General features: G+C 62.7%; 1 protein-coding gene across 7 annotated transcripts in view; it reads left to right on the forward strand.

Moving 5' to 3' along the window:
• Positions 1-22,917, forward strand: part of DOT1L (DOT1 like histone lysine methyltransferase) — a 60,354-nt gene that overhangs the window by 8,131 nt on the left and 29,306 nt on the right. For 5 of the 7 annotated variants that reach the window (XM_032358149.1, XM_032358140.1, XM_032358164.1 and 2 more), the window contains exons 2-7: positions 5,777-5,820; positions 13,117-13,191; positions 16,124-16,187; positions 17,449-17,677; positions 19,619-19,713; positions 20,224-20,286. In XM_032358149.1, coding sequence (XP_032214040.1) covers positions 5,777-5,820; positions 13,117-13,191; positions 16,124-16,187; positions 17,449-17,677; positions 19,619-19,713; positions 20,224-20,286 — 570 coding nt within the window. Of the gene's footprint in view, positions 1-5,776; positions 5,821-13,116; positions 13,192-16,123; positions 16,188-17,448; positions 17,678-19,618; positions 19,714-20,223; positions 20,287-22,917 lie in introns of those variants that run through there. The other 2 variants (XM_032358186.1, XM_032358178.1) reach the window with 2 other exon arrangements.

A 22,917-nucleotide genomic window follows, 5' to 3' on the forward strand; every position in this document is an offset into this window, starting at 1 on the left:
TTTGCACATCACTGGCCTGTCTTCGGCAGTTCCTCCGGGCTGGGTCCAGGGGCCGCAACCTTCGCTTCACTCCGGATCCTGTTAGAATGCAGGTTCCCAGACCCGCAGAGCTGCCGCACCGGAGGCTGTTGGCGGGGTGGGGGTGGGGGTCTGTGCTCAGGAGCCCTGCGGGGGATTCCAAAGCTGCTCTGTGCAGCCTGCTCTGGGTTTGGCCTCCGGCTGTGATTCCCGAGGGCAGCCGAGGGCACTCCCTGGTGTCATTCTCGCAGCGGCAGCCAGGGCCGTGGAGCCGGCGGTGCCCCCCCCCCCCCGCACCCCAGTGTTCAGCTCTTGCTCGCCTCTGGGCTCTGCATCCGCCTCTCACCGTACAGCCTCGGCCCCAGCGCCCTCCAGCCGTGCGGACGTGGGCGGTGCAGGAGGTCTGGCGCGGCAGCCTGCCGTGCCCTCGCGGAGGACGTCTCGAAGACCCTCCTGTCCACGCTTCCTGGGCCTGGGGGGGGACCTGCACACCTGCCAGGGACAGGCTGGTGGTGGAGCCAGACCTTGAGTTCTTGTCCCGACGCTTGTCCTCAGGGTACAAGTAGGGGCCAGGCCTGAGCTGGTGAGGGGCTGGGGCTCCCCAGGCGCTCTGTCCCTCGGTGCGTGTGCCCCCCACGCGCCGTCCGTGCCGGGCAGTCACACTGCCCCCGGGGCTGAGGAGCCAAGTGGTAGCGGCAGGGACAGCGTGTCGTGTCATCTCCAGGAGTGACGACTGCCCCGTGTGGTGTGCAGTGTAAGGCAGGAACAGGTCGTGGTTGTCACGGACGTTTCTGTGGGTCCCCGAGGTGCAGGGCCTAGCCTAGTGCTGCCTGCCACCTGGCGCCTGCTTTTCAGTTAGCTGCGTTCGCTGAACGGGCTCCGCCGGGAAGGGCCTCTCCCCGCGGCTCCGCGTGGGCGCTCTGATGCCGTTAGTGGCGAGGGAGTGAGGCGGTTCTCTGCAGGCAGACGTTCCTCCTGTGGCCAGCGCCAGGCTGGGGACGTGGGCTGTGTGTGTGCACAGCGGGGTCCCTGTAAGGACACCAGGGTTCCAGGGCTCCTACGATGGAGGAGGAGGAGGACAGGGGTATTCCTGGGTCACAAGACAGGGGCGCTCATGAATGCGACTGCCAAGGGGCCACGCTCAATCTAACTTTTCCAGGTGGCTTCTGGCCTCTTTCTCCGGAAGCCTGTGGGGCAGTAAGGAGAGGCCGCAGCCCCGACGGTCCTGAATCATTCATGGCGATCGGCGCATCTTAAATTACATACCTCAGGGCCGCTGGTGGCAGCTGGCCCGTCCCCCGAAGGGTCGATCTGAGACCTTTAGAAGCCGTTGTAAATGTCGTGCTTCCCTTTTCCTGCTTTGAAAGCGTTGGGAAAGCTGGATTTCATCTTCTCACCAGCTGAGATCGAATTCCAGGCACCTCTGCCTTTCCAGGTCTGCGGATCTGGCGTGAGACAAGTCAGCCGGGCCGGCTGTGTGGGTTCCTGCGAGGCCAGGGGGAGGGGTGGGGGCCCCGCTTGTGCACGTGCCCTGCTGGGGCACCTGGGGCTGCTGTTGGCCCCCACCCTGCCGTGCACAGGGCCGTGCCTCTCCTCTCGTGACTGCTGGGCCCACTGGAGTCACACCCTCGTGGCCGGGTGTTGCCGGAATCCCGTCACCTCCCGCTGCAGCAGAACCTTTTCTCGCGGGCAGGGCTCCGGGCTGGCCCCGCAGCCTTCGCACAAACTGTGTGCCGGTTAGTGTGGCTGCGTAACAGATTCATCCCCAGTGGCAGCATTTACTATCTCGTGGCGTGTGCTCGGGAATCCCGGAGCAGACGTAGCCGGGGGTCCTGGCGTGGGGTCTCATGAGGTTGTGAGAGAGGGAGACTGGCGACCTTCCCCTCTGTAGCTGCTTGTCCTTGTGCTGTGTGGGTCTGACGGTCTCTTCTGGAGACCCTGTGACCCAGCGTGGGGCCTGCTGGGCTCTGCAGGGCGGTCAGTGCAGCTGTCAGGTGAGCTCCTGCCAAGGCCCGTGAGTCTGGGTCCCCCGCAGGGTCGTGGGGCGGCAGCAGGAGAGGCCATCGGACGAGTGTTTCCTCGGCTCGGTGCTTCCCTCCTGGGCTGGGGGTGCTTTCCGGGGCGTCATTGCTCGTGTGGAGGTCCGTCAGCAGCTTTGTTGGAGGGAAGGTCATGTACCAGGTACCTCACGCGTTGAGAGTGTGCCGCATTCAGAGTTGTGCGATCCTCACGACTGTCAATTCCAGAACCTTCCGTCTCCCCAAAGAAACCCCGTCCCCGCCCGCAGTCATCCCTCACCCCCATCCCCGGCTCCCGCGAACGTCCTTCCCGTGTGTGGAGGAGCCCGGTCTGGGCGTGTCACACACGTGGACGCACACCTCGCGTGCCCTCTGTGTCTGGCTCCCTCCCTGCGCGTCGTGGGGTCGGGTCCGTCCCGGGACAGCGCGTGGGGGCGCCGCTCCTGCTGGGGCCGGGGCCGCTCCGTGTGCGGGGGCAGGTTGTGTTCGTTCGCCCGCTGGCGGACGCTGGGGCTGTTTCCAGCTTTTGGCGGCGAGGAGCCCTGCTGCTGTGAACGCGTGCGTGGGTCTTCGGATCTTCGTGTGGCTGTATGAGGTTTCTTTGGGGTGTGTGCTTACGGGCGGAATCGCTGGGCCATGGGGAAATTCCCCTTAAACGTTTGAGGAATTGCCAGACTGCTTTCCAGAGCGGCCGCGCCACTCCCTGTGCCCACCAGCCGGCTCTGAAGGTTCTCATCCCGCCCCGACGCCCAGTGTCCGGCGTTTGGACTCTGGCCATCCTTGTGGTTTTGCCTCGTGTCCGTTCCTGGCTCGTGGTGGAGCGTCTTTTCGTGTCATTACTGGTCTTACTGGCTGGCCACAGGGCTATTTTCTTTGTAGCAGTGACCGTGTCAGTACATGCTTTACGGCCCTTCTTGTGTTTTCATTGGGAGTGGTTCGCGTTCTGGGTACTCACAGGCACACACGGGGGTCCCGCCGGTCCTGGGCCCCGCGGCGAAGCAGGTGTCACAGTTAAACATGGATTGTGTGGTTTCCCGGTTACGCACCGTGTCTGATCAGCGTGCCGCGTCATGACGGCTAAAGAAGGCAGCGTGGGCTTCTTGAAGAGAAGACACTCGCGGGAAACGCCATCGTCCCCTCGCTTTCAGCGAGGCAGCGTCACCGCAGCAAACGCAGTGAAGTTAGAAATGTCGCGAGGAGTCCCGAATGGGACGCAGGACATCGCGGGAGCCACCGCCGTGGGAAACACAGTGCCGATAGACGGGCTCCTCCCGGGTGGGCACCGGCCCTGGGCTTGGAAAAGCGCCCTGTCTGCACAGCGCGGCCCGGCGAGGTGTGCCTGTGGGGTTACAGATGCTGCCTCCGAGAATGACTTGCAGAATTTTCCTCTTGTTCTGTGGTTTGTCTTTTGGCTTTTGTGATGCTGTCCTTGGAAGTGTCACCATTTCATTCTGATGACGTGCAGCTTACCTGTGCCCTCTGCCCCCCCACCCCGAGGTTTATGTGATCATTGTGGAAAGCGTCACCGCCAGGCAGGCACCCTGATTGCCCTCCCCTCTGCCCTGCCCGCTCCTTGCTGCAGCCGTGGGTGCTGCTGTGTCTCCTGGCCTTGCTTCAGGCCCCCGTGGCCTCGTGAGAGGCGCTTGGGGCAGGTTGGTGCACAGCGTCTCCATCTGCGAGATGGACTGCTGGCCGTGCCCGCGGAGGGCTCCACGGTTGTGCGACACACTCCCCTGCGTGTGTCGTGCGCTCTCCCGAGCTCTGTGCTTGCCGCTTCACTGTCGCTGCCAGGTCTCCTGCCTCACTGGTGCCTGCGTGGCAGGTGTGGACCTGGAGGGCTGAGCGGACAGGCTCGCCGGGTGACGGGCCCGAGGAGTGTGGTCACGGCGCGTGGCCGACGGCAGTGCACGCGGGCGCAGGGTGTTCCGCGGTGTGGGCTCTCGGGCGAGTGGTCTGGCAGAAGGAACTGTGGCTTCCCCCTTATTTCCAACGCTCTGGCCAGGTCAGGGAGATGCCCCGGGGAGTGTGGGGGGCTCTGAAGGTAGCAGATGGGGTTGCTGGGGTGCGCGGGGGAGAGGGGCCCCGTGCTGGCGCACCGGGAGCTGTGAAGACAGGGCTGACGTGGGCGGAGGAGCGGTTTCCTGGTGGGGGTCCCCCAGCTCCTCACTCCGTGCGCCCTCCCGGCGATCGGAGCTCTCGAGTGTGTCCCCGCGTCCTTGGGACCCAGGCTGGTGTGGCTCGCCGACAGAGCCTGGGCTCTCGTGTCAGAGGCCGGGGGTGTCCGCCGGCTCCTCGTTCCTTCCTAGGACGCGGGGGCAGGTAATGCCGGGCCAGGCCTGCCGTGCCCGCCGCCTGCCAGGAGGCTCCCCTTGCGGCCAATTCCCCCTTGTTCCTTTAAGACCTTTTGAAGTTGGGCTAAAGCTGGCTTCACGCGCCCAGCAGAGCTGCCCCAGTAGTCTTCTGACCTGTGCCAGGAGGTCCAGGGGCCGCCGGTTCCCATCAGCGGCCCCACCCCCAGTTTCTGAGTCGGCGGTCGGTGCCGGCGGTTGGGACCCCGGGGCTGCCTGCCTTCCGTCTCGCCCCGCCCGCGCCGTGTCCCCGTCACAGGATCACTAGAGACGTGTGTCGTTTGATCCTTTGTCAGTTGGAGGATGTTACTGAGAACACGAAAAAGTTGCCTCTTGATTTGCCTTAAAAAAGTTAAGATTTGGCACAAAATGCCACACGATGTGTGATTCCCTTCACGTGAAATGTCCAGACACAGGCGAGCCCACAGAGACGAAAGTGGACTAGCGGTTGCCAGGGGAGGAGGGGTGCTGGCTGGTGGGGCCGGGTGTCCGTAGGGGTGACGAGAGTGTTCCGGGCTTAGTGCGCTCCTCTCGTGACTCTGGAAGGCTGAAAAGCCGCCGAGTTGTGCACGCGAAGCGGGACAGCTCCGTTCTGTGAGAACCCCGTCCTCACGGGGCTGCTCCTACGGAAGCAAGGGCAGGGTACGCGGTCCTTAGACTTGTGATGACCCTGACCCCGGGCGCTTGCCCCCAGGTATCTGTCGTGAGGTGGTGCCAGCGGCCGGGGTGTGTGCACAGCCTCCCCAAGGGGCAGCCCGCGCCGTGCTCGCATCGGGACAGGGCCCGAAAGAGGACTCGGTGTGTCTGGTCCTGGGCTCTGCAAGGTCTGGGGTCAGTTGGCTGCACAGACCCCAGTGAGAGGCCCGGAGTGAGCCCTCAGCCCCCCTCTTTGAGGAAGGAGCAGCAATGAGCCCCTGTGCAGTGGGCACCGTGGGGACCCGCCGAGATATGCTGTGGGGTTACGGGGTGTCTGTGCTCTGGCGGGAGGACGGCCATGTGGGTTTTTCCCATGGTTGTGTTACTGGTGTTACCCCGTTTCACAGACGGGAAAGCGGAGGCCTGGAGAGGTTCTGTAAGTCAGAACCAGGCCTGTGGCTCCCAGGCTACAGCAGCACCTGGGGGGTGGGGTGAGGAGTCAGCCGAAGGATGGGGGCGGGGTGGGAGGGGAGGGTCAGGGCGGAGACTCCATCCCAGGCCCCTGCCCCGCTATCTGCTGGTGGGGGGGGGGGGGGAGTGTTGCAGGAGCAGGTCTTCCCAAGGGCGGCACGTCCAGCCTGGGCAGGGGTCCCGGAGCAGCACCTCCGGGCCCAGGCCAGGGCCATCTGCTAGGCCATCCCGGTCCCTGCCCCTTGCATCACCAGAGGGTGTGAACACTGTCCCTTTGTCTTTCAGGACAAACACCATGATGCTGCTCACGAAATCATCGAGACCATCCGGTGAGTGTGGCGCCTGCCGGGGTGGGCGGGGTATCACAGGGTGGCCCCCCCCCCCCCCCGCGCCAGCCCCCCACCTGGGCTCTCGGCTTGCGGCCCGCCCTCTGAGCCGGCTAAGCCCTGCATGGCTCCTCGCGGTGAGCAGCCGGCCGACGTGGGAAGCAGTGACCGGTCAGAGGAGTCCGGGCCATCTGCGCGTGGCCCCGATCAGGTCTCCGTGCTTCTCTGAGCCTTGGCTCTGCTCTGAGGGGCTGCCAAGCTGGCGGGGTACAGACGGCGCCCCCACCTCCACTCCCACCTTGCTTCCGTCTCCTTCCCTGGGACCGGGTGCTGACTCAGCCTCCCGTGGGCTGCTCCTTCTCCCAGTGCCCCGGTCAGCCTCTCACCAGCGTGGTCCCGGGCTGTGCAGAGAAGTGCCCGCCCCCCCACCCCTGGCGGGGGACCTTGATGGAACCCACAGGAAGGCTGTCCGCCCTCCTGTTTCTAGTGGGCTCTCTCCCGTGCTGGCCTGGGCTCTGGAAGGAACCGCAGAGGGCCGGCCATGGCCGCTGGGGGCAGTTCTGTACCTGCTTCTGGCTCTACAGTCTGTGGTCAGGGACCCTGTTGTCCTCGTGTGTCTCCATGGCTGTGGAGTCTGTCGCTGTGTCGTTCCTCAGAATCCTTAACCCTGTGGCCACCACCTCGGGCCCCCGCTGTGATGCCTGCAGGAAGTTGCCGTGGCCGGGGGCAGGGCTAGGCGGGTGGTGCCCTGTGAAATAGCCAGGACGGGAGGGCCAGCTGTGATGGGAGTCCCTCTCCTGCCACGTGGTAGCGGGGCCACGCGCCCGGGACGCTCTCGCTGCCCGAGCCTGTCTGATTGGCTTGGGGGCCCACCGATGCCTGCTTGCGAGACTGTTTTCAAATTTAAGTGAACTGATGTGCGCAGGTGTTGTAGTGCGGGCCCGAAAGGAGCCAGTAGTGTTAGCCGGTTGCCAGGGCCTCTGCGCCAGTTTCTCACGTGCGGCGCGGGCCGCTTGTCCCTGTGCAGCTGAGGGTTGGCGTCCTGCCCGGCTGCCGAGCCAGCCCTTTGCCGTGGCCTCGTCCTCTCTGGGGGCTGCCCAGGGCTGCTTCTCTGCGGGCCTGATCCTCACGTCCCGGGTCTCCAAACCATGTCACCTTCTTCCCCGTTGTCCCTGCAGACGAGGCCTGTTCACCGGCAAGGTGACCAGCCACCTCATTTTGTCCTTTCTCTTTCTTTACTTTCAATCGTGGAGAATTTCCAGCAGATACAGTGTTAGACAGAGGGTGTCCTGAGCCCACGTAGCCACGCGCCAGCCTCACGGTGACCAGCGCGTCCCCACTCAGGTGTCATCGGTACCTCCTTCGACTTTAGTCATTGCCACAGTTGTAGCTTTAGAGGAGGCAGTGGAGATGGAGCAGCAGTGCCCCACACGCGGGTAGGGGCGCGTCGACCGCCGCGTGCGAGGCAGCCCCCGGCAGACGCCTCCACCGGCTGCGCCCGTGTCCTCGTGTCCTCTGTGGTCTGCCTGCCCTCTGCCACTGTCCCCAGCCAGCCCCTGACCCGCTTTCGGCTGCGGCAGGTTACTCTGCCTGTTCCGGAAGTTTCCCTGCGAGGACTCGTTCGGCAAGTCCTTTCCTTTTTCCTGACCTCGTTCAGTCGCGCCTGATGTCGAGCCTCTCCCTGTTGTCGCGCGGGTCAGTCACTGCTCCTCTCCCTCCGGAGGGCTGTGCTGCTGTGGGGTCGGCGACACCTCATTCATCCCACCAGCCGGTGGCCGTGTCTCGGCTGTTTGCGACCTTGGTGATTCGAGATCGAGCCGCTACGAACGTTCACGTGGGAGTTTTCTGTAGACTTGCCTTTTGTTTCTTCTGGGTCCAGGCCCGGGAGTGGGCTTGGTGACAACTTACTTTAAGAGGAGCTACCAAGGGGCGGTCCGTGCCCCGCAAGCCGTGGGGGACCGTCCCCGCAGCTCCCCTGCGCACCAGCGTGGGGCGCTGACACGGCTGGGTTTGCGGGTGGAGTCTGGGCTGCGCAGGGCTAGTCCACGGCGGCTCCGATTTGCTTATCCTGGTAACTTCCTGATGCTCCCCATCCTTTGCCTGTTTTCAAGAGCTGATTTTACTGTTGAATTTTCACTGATCTTTACATATTGTCATTACCAGTTCTGTACCAGGTGTGTATTCTGCAGATGTTTTCTTCCGGTCTGTGGCTTACCTCTTGGTATCTCTTTTTGAAGATTGTATTTATGTGTCGGAGAGAGAGAGTGAGTACAAGCAGGGGGAGGGGCAGAGGCTGTGCAAGGAGCCGGTCGCGGCCTGAGCTGAAGGCAGAGGCCTCAGCACCGGAGCCCGGGGGTCCTACCGTCTCACGCTCTTCACGGTGTCTTTGGGGCAGGGCGTAGCTTAGCTTTGAATAAAGTCCAGTTTGTCCACATTTTTCTTTTACAATTTATGGGTTTTTTGCCTCCTGAGAAATAGTTGCCTAATCTGAGGTCTCAGGGGTTTTCTCCTATGCTTTCTAGAAGTTTTACGGTTTAGGTTTTCTCCTGAGTCTTTCCATCCATTCTGAGCACATCATTCCGTGTGAGACAGGGTATGAGTTGACCCTGACCGTCGCGCGTGCGGACGGCCTCTAGCTCGGCACCGCTGTGAACGAGACCGTCCCTTCTGTGCGCAGTTCTCGCGTCCCCTTTGTCAGAGTCAGTCGACGGTGCGGGAGTTGGCTTATTTCCAGGGCTGCTTCTGTCCCGCTGACCCATGCCTGTCTCCTGTCACCAGAGAAGACCTGGGTGGCCTCACGTGCAGAGCAGGTGTTCCACCGAGCAGAGTTGCTTCTCTGCCTTTGTCCTTTCAAAGTAGCGCTTCGGGGGGGCGCCTGGGGCTCAGTCAGTCCAACGTCGGGCTCTCCATCTCCGCTCAGGTCTTGATCTCAGGCTTGTGAGGTCAGGCCCCGTGCTGGGTGTGGAGCCGCCTTAAGAAAAATAAATAAAAAATGTTGCTTTGGCTATTGTACCTCCTGTGCATTTCCATGTAAATTTTGGAATTAGCTTGTCGGTTTTTTTGCATGATTTTGTTAGGAACTGCACTGAGCCAGTAGGTCACTCGGAGAGATTTGCCGTTGAGGCTTCCTGTACTGGGTCTTTCAGTCCATGAACGTGGCATGTGTCTTTGAGCTCGCTCAGGTCTTTCCACACTTCCCTCAGCGGCGCTCTGTCGTCTTGGGGAGGGGGTCTTGGACCCGTTGGTTGGATTCATTCTCAGAGAGTTGAGCTTTTGGCAGGCCTGTAGCTAGGATTCTGTGCTAAGTTTTACTTTCCAGTTGCCTACTGCTTATAAATAAGAATGCGGTTGACTTTCACGTATTAACCATGACCTCTTGCTAAAGTTATTGATTCTAGTACGTGATTTGTAGGTTTCTTAGGACTTGTAGAAATAAGTACATCCATCGTCTGTGACTAGGGACAGTTTTATTTCTTCCTTTCAGTCTTCAGGATCTTAGTTCTTCTCCTTGGCCTTATCGAATTGGCTGGGACCTTCAGTACAATTTTGCGTAGAAGTGGTAAAAGCTCTAGGTTTTTCGCAGATGCCCTGTGCAAGTTTGAGGAAATTCCCTGCCGTCCATGATGTTTGTCCTATGTGTGACCTTGCGTTGTAGTTGTATTAAAAGAAGTGGTAACTTTTACAGGCGGAAGCTGAAGTACTTATGGATGAAGTAGTGTAGTGTCTGTGGTCTGCTCCTGAGTGTCAGGGACTCGGTGCCCACACGGCGTCTGACGGAGGTGTCTGGGCTCTCGAGGCAGCAGGAGGCACACAGCCCATCGTTTTCTCTTACTGTGGGGACATTAACCTTGCCCCCTGGTCCATCACGTTTCTCTGAGGTATAGGCACTCTTTCCCCCTTTTATTTAATAAGTATCTTGGGGGAGATCCCTGGAGACCTTGCAAGTATCCCATTTCTCCTTGGACTTTCACCCCCTGGTTTTGGCGCCCAGAGGTGGGTCTCACTGCCATGACTGCTTACTGCTGTGTTCTCGAAGGGAGGTTCTCTGCTGACGCTCTTCTCCGGAGAGCTGTGCGCTCCCACGCGCTTCCTGGCTCCACGAGCTGTGACCCACCACTGCGCCGCGGCACGCCCGCTCTTCCTGTGCTGGCTCTTCGGGGCTCTCTGTGCGTGCCGTGTCCCTTCGGCGTGCCCCCCCCCTTCTTGAGCAGGCCCGTACGTTCCAGAACCGCGGTGCTCCACGTCACCTTGAGGTTCCCGTGTTCCCGACCTGCGAGTTGGCCACAGCTCAGCGGCTCTGGTTTCTTCTAGCGGAGAGGAGTTCGTGCTGTTTGTCGGCACGGAGCGGTCTTTTCCTCGCGGAGCTGTGAGAATTCCTGACGTGTTCCAGCCGCGAGCGCCCATGGGACGCGTGGGACGCGCCGCACCTTCAGGACTGGACGTCTGGAGTGTCTCCGTCCGTTTTGGCGGTTACGCCTCTGGGTCACGTCCGCGAAATCTTTGCCTGCCCGAGTCACAAAGGTGTTCTCTTTTGTTTTCTTCGAGAAGCTCCGTGGTTTCAGCCTTTGTGTTAGGGTTAAGATCAGCGGTGGGCAGATGTTCCCGTGTGTCAGCTGGGGTTTATATTTGTGGGGTCGAGATTAATTAAAAAGACTGTTTTCCCAGCACGTTGTCTCGGTGCTTTTATCTGAAAGCCGTGTAAACGTCCACCGGCCTCTGTCCTGTGCGCTGGGTCAGCGTGACTGTCCGTCCCTGCGCCAGCACCAGTTCTGGTTACTGTAGACCTGCGGTGGGTCTCAGGATGAGGCCGTCAGCTCTTCTGGCGGTGCTCGCTGTGAAGCTTACGGAGGCTGCGTGCTCCGTCTTTGCGCGCCGGTCTCGGAGTCAGCGAGTCCGGTTCTCCGAGGGCCTCCTGGGCGCGTTCTAGGGTCGCTTCGAGGTGGCAGCTCGGTCCGGGGAAAGGGCTGTTTGAGTCTTCTGTCCTGTGAACATAGTTGCCTTTGGTTTCTTTTGTTTTCAGGTTTTCTCAGCAGTGTTTTACAGTTTCCAATATAGAGGTCTTACAAATTTTTCATTAAAATTATCACTAAAGGGGCGCCCGAGTGACTGAGTCAGGTAAGCGTCCAACTCTTGGTTTGGGCTCAGGTCATGATCTCAGGGTCGTGAGGTTGTGCCCCACGTTGGGCTCCATACGGGGCAGGGACCCTGCTTAGGATTCTCTCTCTACCTCTTCCCCTGCCCCAGCCCTGCACGCACATGCTACTTTCTCTCTCAAGTAAATAAATCTTTTTAAAAAAAGATTTTATTTATTTATTTGACAGACAGAGATCACAAGTAGGCAGAGAGGCAGGCAGAGAGAGAGGGGGAAGCAGCTTCCCCGCTGAGCAGAGAGCCCGATGAGGGGCTTGATCCCAGGACCCTGGGATCATGACCTGAGCCGAAGGCAGCGGCTTTAACCCACTGAGCCACCCAGGCGCCCCTCAAGTAAATAAATCTTAAAAAAAAAAAAAAAAATCCCTAGATATTTATGTTTTACTGACATTTTAAATGGCATTTAAAAAATCCATTTAAAAATTCTTTGTTGCTGGTATATGCAGACAAAGCTTGTTTTTGCTCACTGACCTCATGTCTTGTGACCTTGCTCAATCCGTGTAAGTTCTAGAAGCTTCTGTGTAAATTCCTTAGGGAAGCCCATGTGTTAAATTGTGTGTCTGTGAACCATGCTTCTTTTCTAGTCTTTGTGCTGTCTGCCACGTTGCGCTGGCCAGGGCCCGGGGTAGAGTGTTGAAGGAGGTGTGGTGGCCGGCATCCTCACCTGTCCCCCCATCTGGGAGTGGTCTGTCTGCGCCAGTCATCCCCTGGTGTCCGCGGGAACTGTGCCCTCCTGTCCCGTCGGGGTTCCTGACGGATGCTGAGTGTGCTGCTGAGCGGAGAGCTTACCGGAGAGAGGTGCTTGTGGGGCGGGAGCGTGTGGAGGACTCTGATGCACTGGAGGGACCCTTGGGCGGGTGGACGCTTGGAGGTGGGCCCTGCCCAGCTGGCCCTGGCGACAGAGAGCGGAGGGGTCTTGTGGGGAGGGGCCGCAGGGTCCGGGCCGGAGTGCCGCTCTGTGCACGTGTGTTCGGAGGTGGCAGCCAGAGCTTCCCGCTCCAGCGAGGGAGTCGGGCTCGAGGACGCAGGGACACAGGGACACAGGGACAGTACCTCCCGCCCCCACCGATTGGAGCCGCGGGGGGCCCACTGGCAGAGCAGAGACAGTGGGCATGCGGCGGTGCCCCCCCATGCTTCTTTCCACCTCTTGATTCCTCGCGGTTTTTACCCTACGTGGGGCTTGGGTTTGGCTTGGGCGTTTTCTGTCTGCTGAGGCGATTGTGTAACTTTCTGTTGACGAGGCGGAGGACGGTGGCTCGTTGGTGCGGTAAACTCCGCATGGTGAGCACGTGCAGGCTTCGGTTCACGCGTGCTTTTAGGGGGTTGTCGTGTCGGTGCTCCTGGGGGGTGTCGGTGGGTAGATTGCCTGTACTACGCCGACTTTGTCTTTCCGAGGCTTTGTCTCCCTCTGGTTTCGGCATCAGGGTAATGCCGGCCTCGTGCGACTGAACACGTCACTGTCCTGCTTCCCTGAATGTGCGGCAGGACTCCCCGGCGAGGCCAGCCGGACTCGGCTCTCCTGGCGGGATGCACTTGATCAGGGGGTCGCGGTCTTCAGCAAGGTCAAGGCTGTCGAGACGTCCCATCTCTCCCGGGGTCGGTTTCGCGTGTTTGTGTTTTTCCAGGAAGTCGCTCATTTCGTCTAAGTTGTCAGATCTCTCGGCCGGGCACCTTCCGCGACATCCCGGTGTTCTCTTGAACCTGTGGAGCGTTGACTCCTTTCTCGGGCTTTTTGTCGAGGTGGGGTCAGAATCCAGCGAGGGTTCGGCCTCGGGACGGGCGGGCGTGTGTCTCTGTCCCTCTGCTCTGTCCGCTCCCCTCGTCCGCGTCTCACCGTGCGCCTGTGCAGCGGCCCGCTTGTCCGCGGCGCGGGAGCTCGTGCGGCGGCGCTGGCCGCCAGCCCCCGGGCACACGGCGCGTTCCGGGCTCTCTGCCTGGAGCGGCTGCTCCCCGGCTCGTCCCGTGTGGCCCGTTGGCCCCAGGAGCCGACCGCGCGGCTTCACACGGCCTGTTCCCAAGCGATGCCTCCCTCTTCTCTTGTGCTCGTTGAGTTGAATAATGAGGATTTTTTTTTAATGTTTGGGAGTCGAGAGTGGAAAGTAGAGCACGAGACCAGTGGTCACTGTTGGCTCCGCTCTTGTGTTTCAGGTGGGTCTGTGAGGAGATCCCGGACCTCAAGCTTGCTATGGAGAACTACGTTCTCATCGACTACGACACCAAAAGGTGAGCCCAGCCGCCTCTCCGCACCGGCTGGGGCCGCGGCCTCCGGTCGGCTCTTCTTCGACGGTGCGAGCTGGCCAGCAGTTTCCTTTAGAGTTGGCTGTCGCCCCGTGGAGTTATTTCGGTAGGAAACGTTGATGAAATACTGACGGACGTGATTGGAAATGCCACATTGTGGAAACGGCGCCCGGTGTGTGTGAAGTCAGCCCCACCGGCCGCCCGGGGCTGCTCTCCCTGTGGCCGCCCGCCAGTGGCCAGCGCTCCGGCCCCGGGGACGGTGCCTCTGCCGGGCCTCGCGGGGGCTCGGTCCTCACTGCCCCTCCAGCCCCTGTGGCCCCTTCTCGTGGCTTCCTGCAGGCGCGTCCTGGATCTCGGAGCGCAGTCGGGTGGGCGGGGAAGGGGAGGCCGCGTCTGGAATGCCGGCCTGGAGTTTAGTTTCTCTCGGAGAAGGCGGGCGGGCATTCCCTCTCCCGCCGTGGTAGCTCTCGGCAGGCGTAGACGGGCTCCGCAGTCTTCCCGGAAGGAGCGTGTCTTCTGGGGCTTTGCTGGCTTGCTCTCGATCAGGAGCCCAGTCCGGAGGAGTCCCCGGCCCCTCACAGGCCCCGGCACCCAGGTGGTGGTGACCCGGTCTCACCTCTGTTTGAAGGCTTCTTGGTCAGCTCGTCAGCCCTGATCCCTTTCGCCCGGCCTCCTGCCTCGTTCCGCATCTAACCGTTCGCCCACGGTTCGCGCTCGCTCCTCCCTCCACAGCAGCCCAGCCCCTGGGGAGCCGCGTGGCCCCGTGGGCTCCGGTGGTGTGCGTGCGGTGGGCAGCGAGGGCCCACACGGAGGGCTGGGGCGCGGCTCTCTTGCCCCCAGGGTGCGTTTCGCAGGTGGCGGGGTGGGGGTGGGGGTGGGGGGGGTAGGGGCGAGCTGTGGTCGTGTGCGGGTCGGCCAGGGGAGCTCGCCCTCAGTGGTGGGTGGAGCGCTCCGTGCGGGCCCAGAACAGCCCGTGCTTCTCAGGGTTTGCAGGGGCTGTTGGAGGCCCTTTCCCTTCGTACTCAGACGGCTCAGGAAAGCCCAGGCATGGCCGTGGGGGGCCAGGCTGAGGGGCTGGTGTGGCTGCGGGGTCAGGCTCGCGGTGGGGGGCCCTCGTTTCTGTCCCAAGCAAGGTGGCAGCCGGGTGCCTGTGCACCGTCCCAGGGACGGGCCTCCTCTGGGGCCGGCTGGACCTGGGGTCTCACAGCTGTTGAGGGGCAGGCAAACCCCAGGAAGTAAAATGACAAAGCAAAGGGGTGCCTGGGTTTTCCTATGAGGGCAGCATGAGAAACTAGGAGCCAGAGGTCTCGGATCTTTCATTTTGCCAATTAGGAGGGTGAAGGAGTGTCGCTCAGACGCTGGGGCTGGGGACTGCTGGCCCTGGTTCCCTGTGACCCCACCTGACCCAGCACTTAGTGGGGGAGGGGGGTAGAGTTTCCGGTGGCCGTGGCCTGTGGCTGTGGCCTGTTGCTCCGAAGAGGGGCAGAGCCTATTGTTGCTCTTGGGCTCCTGAGTTCTCCACATTAGCCTGGGGGCGGCTTGGTCACTGTCCTTCCTGAGGACGCCTCGGGCCTGGGTAGGGCCTGGTCTTCCCGCTTGGTCTCCATTTCTCTCGCTTGTCCGCTGTGGCGGTCCTACGGGGGACCTCGGCCTTGCTGTCAGGGAACCAGCTTCGTTGAATTGTTTAATTTCTGTCCTAAAGGAAGGGTGTGTGCGAGCTCGCGGGGTGAATCTGACAGTCCGTGAGGATGTGGGGGGCCGTGGGGCGGGCGGCGTGGGGTGCACACGGCTTGGTTGTGGCCTGTGTGCGGAGGGACCTCTCCCAGGCTCCTGGTGTCCGGCTCAGGGAGGAAGGCTCCTTGCTGCTGTGTGTGTGCGCGGGTGTTACGGATGGAGCCCCCGACTGACGCCCCCTCCAGTGCAGCACAGCCGCGGGAGCCCCCTGCCCCCGCACTGCCTGCATCGGGCCGTTCTCTGCGGAGCGTCCGGGTAGCATCCCTGGACCCGCCCCTTCGAATGCCAGGATGTCCCCAGACATTGTACCGTGGCCCCTGGAGGCAGTCAGTCCTGGGGGGACCTCCCGGGTCAGGGGATCATTGAGAGTCCTACCAGGAGTGAGCACGGGGCTCGGGAGGGCGCGGTCTCGTTGAACAACCCCAGGCAGGCTCTCGGTAGGCACCTCACGGGTGCTGCTTCCGTCTTTGAAAGTGTTGGGGGGCGCCTGGGTGGCTCAGTTGGTTAAGCAACCGCCTTCGGTCGGGTCACGTTCCCGGAGTCCCAGGACTGAGTCCCGCATCGGGCTCCCAGCCAGCTCCATGGGGAGTCGGCTTCTCCCTCTGACCTCCCCTCTCATGCTCGCTCGCACCGTCTCTCGCAAATAAATAAATAAATAAATCTTTAAAAAAAAAGAAAAAAAGGTGTTGGGATCCTCTTCTGTTGGGAGAGCCAGGGGGCCCTTCTGCCCCGGGTGCCCCCCGTGCCCATCAAGTCGGGGCTGAGGTGGAGGCTCCCTCTAGCCCGGGAAGGAAGTAAGGCCCGTGTGCACGGCCCTGGGGCAGCGGGCCCAGCGTGGGGAGCAGGTGGGGTGTGCGTCCGGCCAGCTCCCAGCCCCGGGCCTTTACGGAGGCTGCGCAGAGCCCCTTCTCTCTCCTAACACCGGCCAGGCACACCGTTGACCTCGGCTTTGACCTGTGAGCCCTGACCTCCGGAGGCTGCCCGTAGCCAAAGACCGCCTCAGTGCAACCCTGGGCCCAGCCTTGTTGGCCACACGTGGTTCTCCTTGGTGTCCTGTGACTGCGCCTCCTCAGGGGACGGCTGGCGCCGCCTGTCCAGGAGCCGTCTCTCCCGAGAGCCCCGCCGGGCCCCTGTGGCGTGTGCTGGGCTCCCCAGCGACCGGCCTCTTGCCCTTGCCTTTCAGCTTCGAAAGCATGCAGAGGCTCTGTGACAAGTACAACCGCGCCATCGACAGCATCCACCAGCTGGTAGGTGGCCTCTGCGCTCCCTCAAGTGCGTCTGCTCCCTGGGGCCCCGGGGGGAGGGGGTTTCCACCCACTGCCCCTCCCATTTCCTGGGTGGTCGTCACACATGCCTTGCAGACCCCTGCAGACCGCCCTGGAGTGCAGGGTGCGGCGTGGGGCCGGCCTTTGCTGGGACTGGGCTGGGGGTCGGGTGCGTCCTCAGCCCCGCGCCCCCCCCCCCCCCCCCCGCATGCTGGTGCTCCCCGCTGGGTCTCCGAGCCGACAGACCTTCACGTCGAGGGCCCTGGCCCCACGGGCGCCCTCAACCGGCTGTGTCCTGAGTGTGTTCCTGCTGGCCCTCTGGGATATTCCGACTATGGAGAGGCCTGGGGCTCTGTCCTCACCGCCCCGTGCCTCCATGCTGCGGCCTGCGGAGCCCTTGCCTGGCGAAGAACACAGTGGGGCCAGGCCAGGCTGCCAGAGCGGTTCTGGAAAGTGCATTCCCCCAAGTCTGCGGCCGCTCGCTGTCTAGGCAGTGTGGGCTCCTGGTGGGGTGCGGGTTCTTGTGCAGGAGCCTTGCGGTCGGGGAGGCTGTGGTGGGCTGTCGGGCCCGCAGCTCTGAGGGCCTAGCGTGGGCTGGCGGGGGCTCTGGGCTGCCGACCCCCTCACGGTTGCTTCCGGGAGGGGAGGGGACTGCTGGATCTCACGAGGATGTCCCAGGCTCCTTGTAAGGACCGGGGTTCGGAGAAGTTCTGTGTCAGCCATGTGGGCGCCCTCCCACTGCCTCAGTCCAGAGCTCTCCCCTCAGTTTTGTCCTGGGCAGGAGGTGGGGCCTGAGGCTCGGGGCTGACCTGGGCCACTCATGGTGGGCGTGTGGCCTCTCGTGGGCTGCATGGCGGTGGCTTGGCCCCAGGTTGGGAAGGCCCTCAGGAGCGGTCGGTTCCGCAGTCACGGGCCGCAGGTAGCCCGAGGGAGTGGACCGTGCGGGGTCAAGGCTCAGTGGTTCCCGGGGCTGGGAGCCTGAGGACTCTCTCCTCGGGCCCTCGGGAGCTGCATAGGTGCAGGCCCAGTTCTGGCCCCTGAGGCTCCTGACGTGGACCTGCCAGGCGCTGGCTCTTTCCGTGACCATTTCCTTTCCCAGATGGAGTTTCAGGTGAAGGTGTAGCTCTGAGGCCGATGACCTCTGCTGTCTGGGGAGGCGGCGGGGCTGGGGCCGGGACGCAGGGTTGTCATGCGGGGCGGGGCTCCCCATGTCACGCACGTGGGGCTTTCTGTGCCGTCCTAGTGGAAGGGGACCACGCAGCCCATGAAGCTGAACACGCGGCCGTCCAATGGGCTCCTGCGGCACATCCTGCAGCAGGTCTACAACCACTCGGTGACGGACCCCGAGAAGCTCAACAACTACGAGCCCTTCTCCCCGGAGGTGTACGGGGAGACGTCCTTTGACTTGGTGGCTCAGATGATCGACGAGATCCAGATGACGGAGGACGACCTGTTTGTGGACCTGGGCAGCGGTGAGTGGGGGCGGTCCCCGGGGATGGGGCACCCGGCCACCCGCAGCCCCTTGTGGGGGGCACCCAGCCACCCACAGCCCCTCTGCGGCCGGCCGCTGTTCTGCACCGAGGAGGGGCCGGGTCGCCACGTCCCCAAGGGCCCCTCCCTCTCCCTCACCCCTCCTCGCCCTGGGGGACCTGTTCTTGGGACCTGTGCAGAGGGGACCCCAGTGGGCACCGCAGACCGGCCGCCCGTGCGGCTGTGTGTCCTCATCCCTTTCCCACACCCCCAGCTCTCACTAGCCCCGCTCTTGTGCGTCGGGGGCCCTGGCACCAGCATGGATGGTCCTGAGGGCGGGGGCCTGTCCTCCACGTGGCCTAGCCGGCGTCCACGTGAAGAGCCATGGGCAGAGCGGGACGAACGCACACCTTGGGTTGGCTGAATCCAGATCGGACGTGTTCGGTGACAGGGCTGGCGAGGGGGTGGCTGTCAGCCTGCGTGGGAACCCCCTGCACAGCCCTCCTCTGGGTCGGCCGGCCGCCTGGCTGTGACCCCGTTTGGATGCAGAGCCTTGTGCCGCAGACTCAGTGTCCCGTCTCAAACCGGCGCGGCCTCAGCGCTTGCAGAGGGCCAGCACCCCGGGCGAGGACAACTCTTTTCACGTTATCATTAGTGTGGACCTTTTTAAGCATACAATTCATGTTTTACTTATTTATTTGAGGATTTTATTTATCTGACAGAGAGCATAAGCAGCAGAGCGGCAGGCAGAGGGAGAGGGAGAAGCAGGCTTCCTGCGAGCGTGGAGCCCGACATGGGACTCGATCCCACCTGAGCCGAAGGCAGCTCCTTAGCAACTGAGGTGCCCAGGCGCCCCCACAATTCATATCGTATTAAGAATATGTGTACTTTCAGGGGCTCCTGGGCAGCTCACTCAGTCAAGTGTCCAACTCTTGGTTTCGGCTCCGGTCCTGACCTCAGGGTCGTGAGATCGAGCCCCACCGCAGCTCCCATGCTGAGCGGGAGTCTTCTTGAGACTGTCTCCCTCTGTTCCTTTGTCCTTCTCCTTGATCGTGTATGTGGACGTGTTTTTACGTGGGGCGCCTGGGGGGCTCAGTGGGTTGAGCCTCTGCCTTCCGCTCAGGTCATGGTCTCAGGGTCCTGGGATCGAGTCCGCTTCGGGCTCTCTGCTCAGCGGGGAGCCTGCTTCCCTCTCTCTCTCTGCCTGCCTCTCTGCCTGCTTGTGATCTCTGCCTGTCAAATAAATAAATAAATGAAATAAAAAAGATTTTTTACTTAAGGAATTTCCACGCCCAGCATGGGGCTTGAACTCATGACCCTGAGACTGAGAGTCACGCGCTCCACCACGCAAGCCAGCTGGGCACTCGGGTTTCTTTTCATTATCCAAATATATTCCATTCAAAGCATGAGCTTAGAAGGCTCCCGGCACGCTGGCTGAGAGGCACGACTGACCCAAGTAGGAGGGGGACCGCGGGCCGGGCTTCCGGGCGTACGTGAAGTCTGAACGCCACGCGCTGCCCAGCTGGGCTTGGTGGTGTGCGGGGGCTGCTCCTGCGGCTCCTGCTGCGTATCAGGCCCTGTCGACGCCGAGTGTGGTGGGTGTTCTCGGCGGTTTCAGATGGGCCGGCCGTATTGTGCTGTGGCGGTGACGGGGCACCTTCCAGAGGGAGACACAGCGCGGATTCCCCTCCTGGGAGCCTGGCTATGCTGTCTGTAGGAGGCAGCGTAGGCCAGACGGCCGTCCTCTAGCAGGGCCCCGGCTCATGGCCTGGATCAGTGGCATATCCTGGTGACCTTGGGGGCGCTCACACCTCCTCGGAGAGCCGCTGGCCTCTGCCTCTTCACCCCTGTGGCCAGCACCTGTGTGGCCTGGGCCTTGGTGCTGGGTGGGCAGCGCCTCCGTCCCAGGGCCCATGTCTGACTGTCCCTCCCTCCCTCTGAAGGAGTGGGCCAGGTCGTGCTACAGGTCGCCGCGGCCACCAACTGTAAGCATCACTATGGCGTGGAGAAAGCGGACATCCCAGCCAAGTACGCGGAGGTGAGTGCCTGCGGGTGCGGCGCGGGTGTGTGTGCTCGCCTCTTTCCTCCCCAGCCTTTGCCGTGACCCACAGGGTGTAAGGCGGGAAGGAGAGCAGGAGGTGGGCGTTCCGAGGGGCTGCTGTGTCTCTGCCCGCACATCTGGCCCCAGTGCGTGTGCCGCCAGCAAGGGCCACAGCCTTGTCTACCCCAGGCTGGGCCCGTCTCCTCCAAATGCACCCTGGGTCAGCAGGCATCCCCTAGGTGCCTGTGTCCACCTGGGGTGGGGTCAGTGGGGTTTGCGGCGTAGGTGCGTGTCCAGAAACGCCTTTAGAGTGTGTGGCCCGCACATGTGGTGGACTCCACAGGTCCTGCGGTCTGTCCTCTCCTGCAGCCCCCAGAGTCACCCAGGCTGCTTCTCAGAGGGACTGGGCTCTGGGCCGGCGGAGGGGCGGTCCCAGCTTGTCCTGGGGGAGGCAGGGAGGAGGGCCGGCGGGCAGCGGCTGACGGGCTGTCGCCTCCTTCCCTGCAGACCATGGACCGAGAGTTCAGGAAGTGGATGAAATGGTACGGAAAAAAGCATGCAGAATACACAGTGAGTGCCACCGCCCGGGCCCCGCGGCTAACGGTCCAGCTCCGCTCCTGCGCCTCCTCCCCCCGACCCGCCGCTCTGCCCTGCCTGTCCTCGCCTGGCGTGTGGTGCTGGGGGAGGGCCGCCCGGCCTCACGAGGGCCCTCCTCCTCGGCCCTCTCCGGTCCTTCTTGGGGGCTGCCACTGCTCCTGCCCCGGGCGCTCCGAGAACGGGCAGCAGGCGGCCCCTCTCCCGCAGCCCTCAGCTGCGTGAAGGCAGTCGCGGGCATCGTGTCCCCGGGCACCCGGCGGGTCTCAGGGAGCCCTCCGTGGTGTCATGCACGTGTGTGTCACGGCCGTGGTGCGGGTCTGGGCGGCAGGGTGTGGACAAGAAGGCCTCTTCCCTGGTCCACTGGCTGGCCCCGTGGCGTCCTCTCTGCTGCCTTCCTGGCAGCACGTGACCTCGCTGGTGAGCCCGTCCTCCTGGCAAGGCTCGGGGCCGGGCCGCACACCCCCAGCTCCCCGGGCCACTCCTGCACCTTGGCCTCCGTGGCTTGCCCCAGGCTTGTGAGCCCCACGTTTTTTGGCTGGCCAGGGTTCCAGAGCCCCGGCCTCTGTCTACCCCTGTCCAGGGCTCCTGCATCACACCCCAAAACATGTGTGTGGGCCTGGGCTCATCCCTTGCTCCCTCTTCCACTGTGGACACACTGCAGCCACGTGGCCACTGCGGGGACACCGTGGACAGAGTGTGTCCCAACCAGACCTTTAACTCCCTCCTCCCATCCCGGGTCCAATGCGCGCGCCCAGACCCCCGAGCCTGCGCTCGGCTCCACGGCCGGCCCCGTCACTGTCCCTCTCGGCGTCTCTTGCGCGTGTTCACGTCTTGTCCTCTCTGTCCCCAGCCCAGAGCACACCGTCCGCTTGCGTTGGCTGCTGTGCTGAGACCGGTGTCCTGGTCGTGTCACGGGACCACGGGCTGGGGCTCGGTTGGGGTGTGGGGAGAAGGGGGAGGGGAGGTTTCCCCTTCCTCAGGCCAGCCCGATGGCTTCTCCTCCCATGGTCGTCCCTGCACTGTGGTGTTCCAGAGTCGTCGCCAGACCCGAGGTCTCCGGCTTGCTCCTTGGTGTCTTCCGGTGGCTATTTTATGAGCAGGGCCATGAGGCTGAGGTTGGCACCTGGGTCCTTTCCTTCTGCATGTGGAGCCCCGCGGTTTCAGCCGGAGCTTGCAGGCTCCGCCCTCGCACACCGCCGTCCGTCCGTGCTGTCCCACTGCCGTGGCTCTGTCTGTCCGTCCGTGCTGTCCCGCTGCCGTGGCTCTGTCTGTCCGTCCGTGCCGTCCCGCTGCCGTGGCTCTGTCTGTCCGTCCGTGCTGTCCCGCTGCCGTGGCTCTCTAGCAAGTCTACTCGGGCGCCACCCACCTGTCTTCTGACCTGGCTCTCCTTCCGTGCCGTGTCGCCGACTCGGGGGCCTTCCCGTCCCCAGATAAGCCAGGGCGGGGAGTGGCGGGCCAGAGTCTGTGCCGGCGTGTGGGGACAGCTCATGTCCAGATAGGGTCGCGTCTTCCTGCCTCCGACGCAGCCTGCTCTCCCTCACCGACGTCGGTCGCCAGGCTTTTGTAGTCTGCCTCCTGTAGATCTCGCACACGTTTTGTTAGCGTTACCTAGAAGTCTGTCTGTCTGTCTGTCTTGGTGCGTGTATGAACAATACTGGCTTTAATTTCAAATCCGCGTGTCAGTTGCTGGCTTGTAGGAAGGCAGTCGGCTTCTGCCATGTGTTCACATACGACGACGCCCCTATCTTAGAGTGGTGTTGTAGTGGCTTATCAGTTCCACGTGTGCTTTTCTGAACTCGTTCAGAGTTCCCGCGCAGACGGTCCTGCCACCTGCGAACAGAGGTGGTGTCACGTCTCCTTCCCGGTCTGTGTGTGTTATTTCTCCTGTCTGTTGCACAAGCTGGTGTGACATTGGTATGGCCGGGACGCTAGCGAGGGACACCATGGCCTGTTCCCGAGCTTCCTGGAAAGCGGTGACTTTCCCATCACGGAGGGGACGTGAGTTGGCAGGTGTTTCGTGGGCGTTCCGGACCGAGCAGACACGTTTCCCTCCGTTCTTGCTGGGCTGGGGATCCTCACCGTGCATGGCGTTGGCGTCTGTTCAATGCCTTTCCCGAGTGTGTTGGCGCATCCCTGCCGGTGTGGCGAGCGCAGGGGTCCTCCGTGGCTGGGGGTCCTGCCCGGTCGTGGCATGGGTGGTTTTCACACGGTGTGGGATTTCCGCTCCACACCTGCGTTGTGGGGAGCGCTTGTGTCGGCGTCCCCCAGGGGTCCCGGCCGGGAGCTCTCCTTCCTGTGACGTCCTCGGGTGCGGGGTGCTGGCCCCGTGGGGGCGGAGGTGCACCCTCGGCTTCTGTTCTGCGTTTCCGGGGCCAGGACGTGCGCAGGCGTGGTGGGGCCTGGCTTGGCTTCCCTGCGTCCTGGTGCAGTTTCTTCTGGAACTCTCTGCCCCGCACCCGCGGCTCCCGGGGTCAGCCATTTGGGCTGAGCCTGCAGAAGTCCAGTGGGTTTCCATTTCTAGGAGCTTCTTCCCACGTCTCCTCTGCAGACTGCAGCCCTGGGCAGACCTCCTGAGACGTGGGATTTTGCGTCTTCAAGGGCTTT

The sequence above is a fragment of the Mustela erminea genome, chromosome 1 (assembly GCF_009829155.1).
Source record: "Mustela erminea isolate mMusErm1 chromosome 1, mMusErm1.Pri, whole genome shotgun sequence".
In the NCBI taxonomy this organism is placed as follows: domain Eukaryota; kingdom Metazoa; phylum Chordata; class Mammalia; order Carnivora; family Mustelidae; genus Mustela; species Mustela erminea.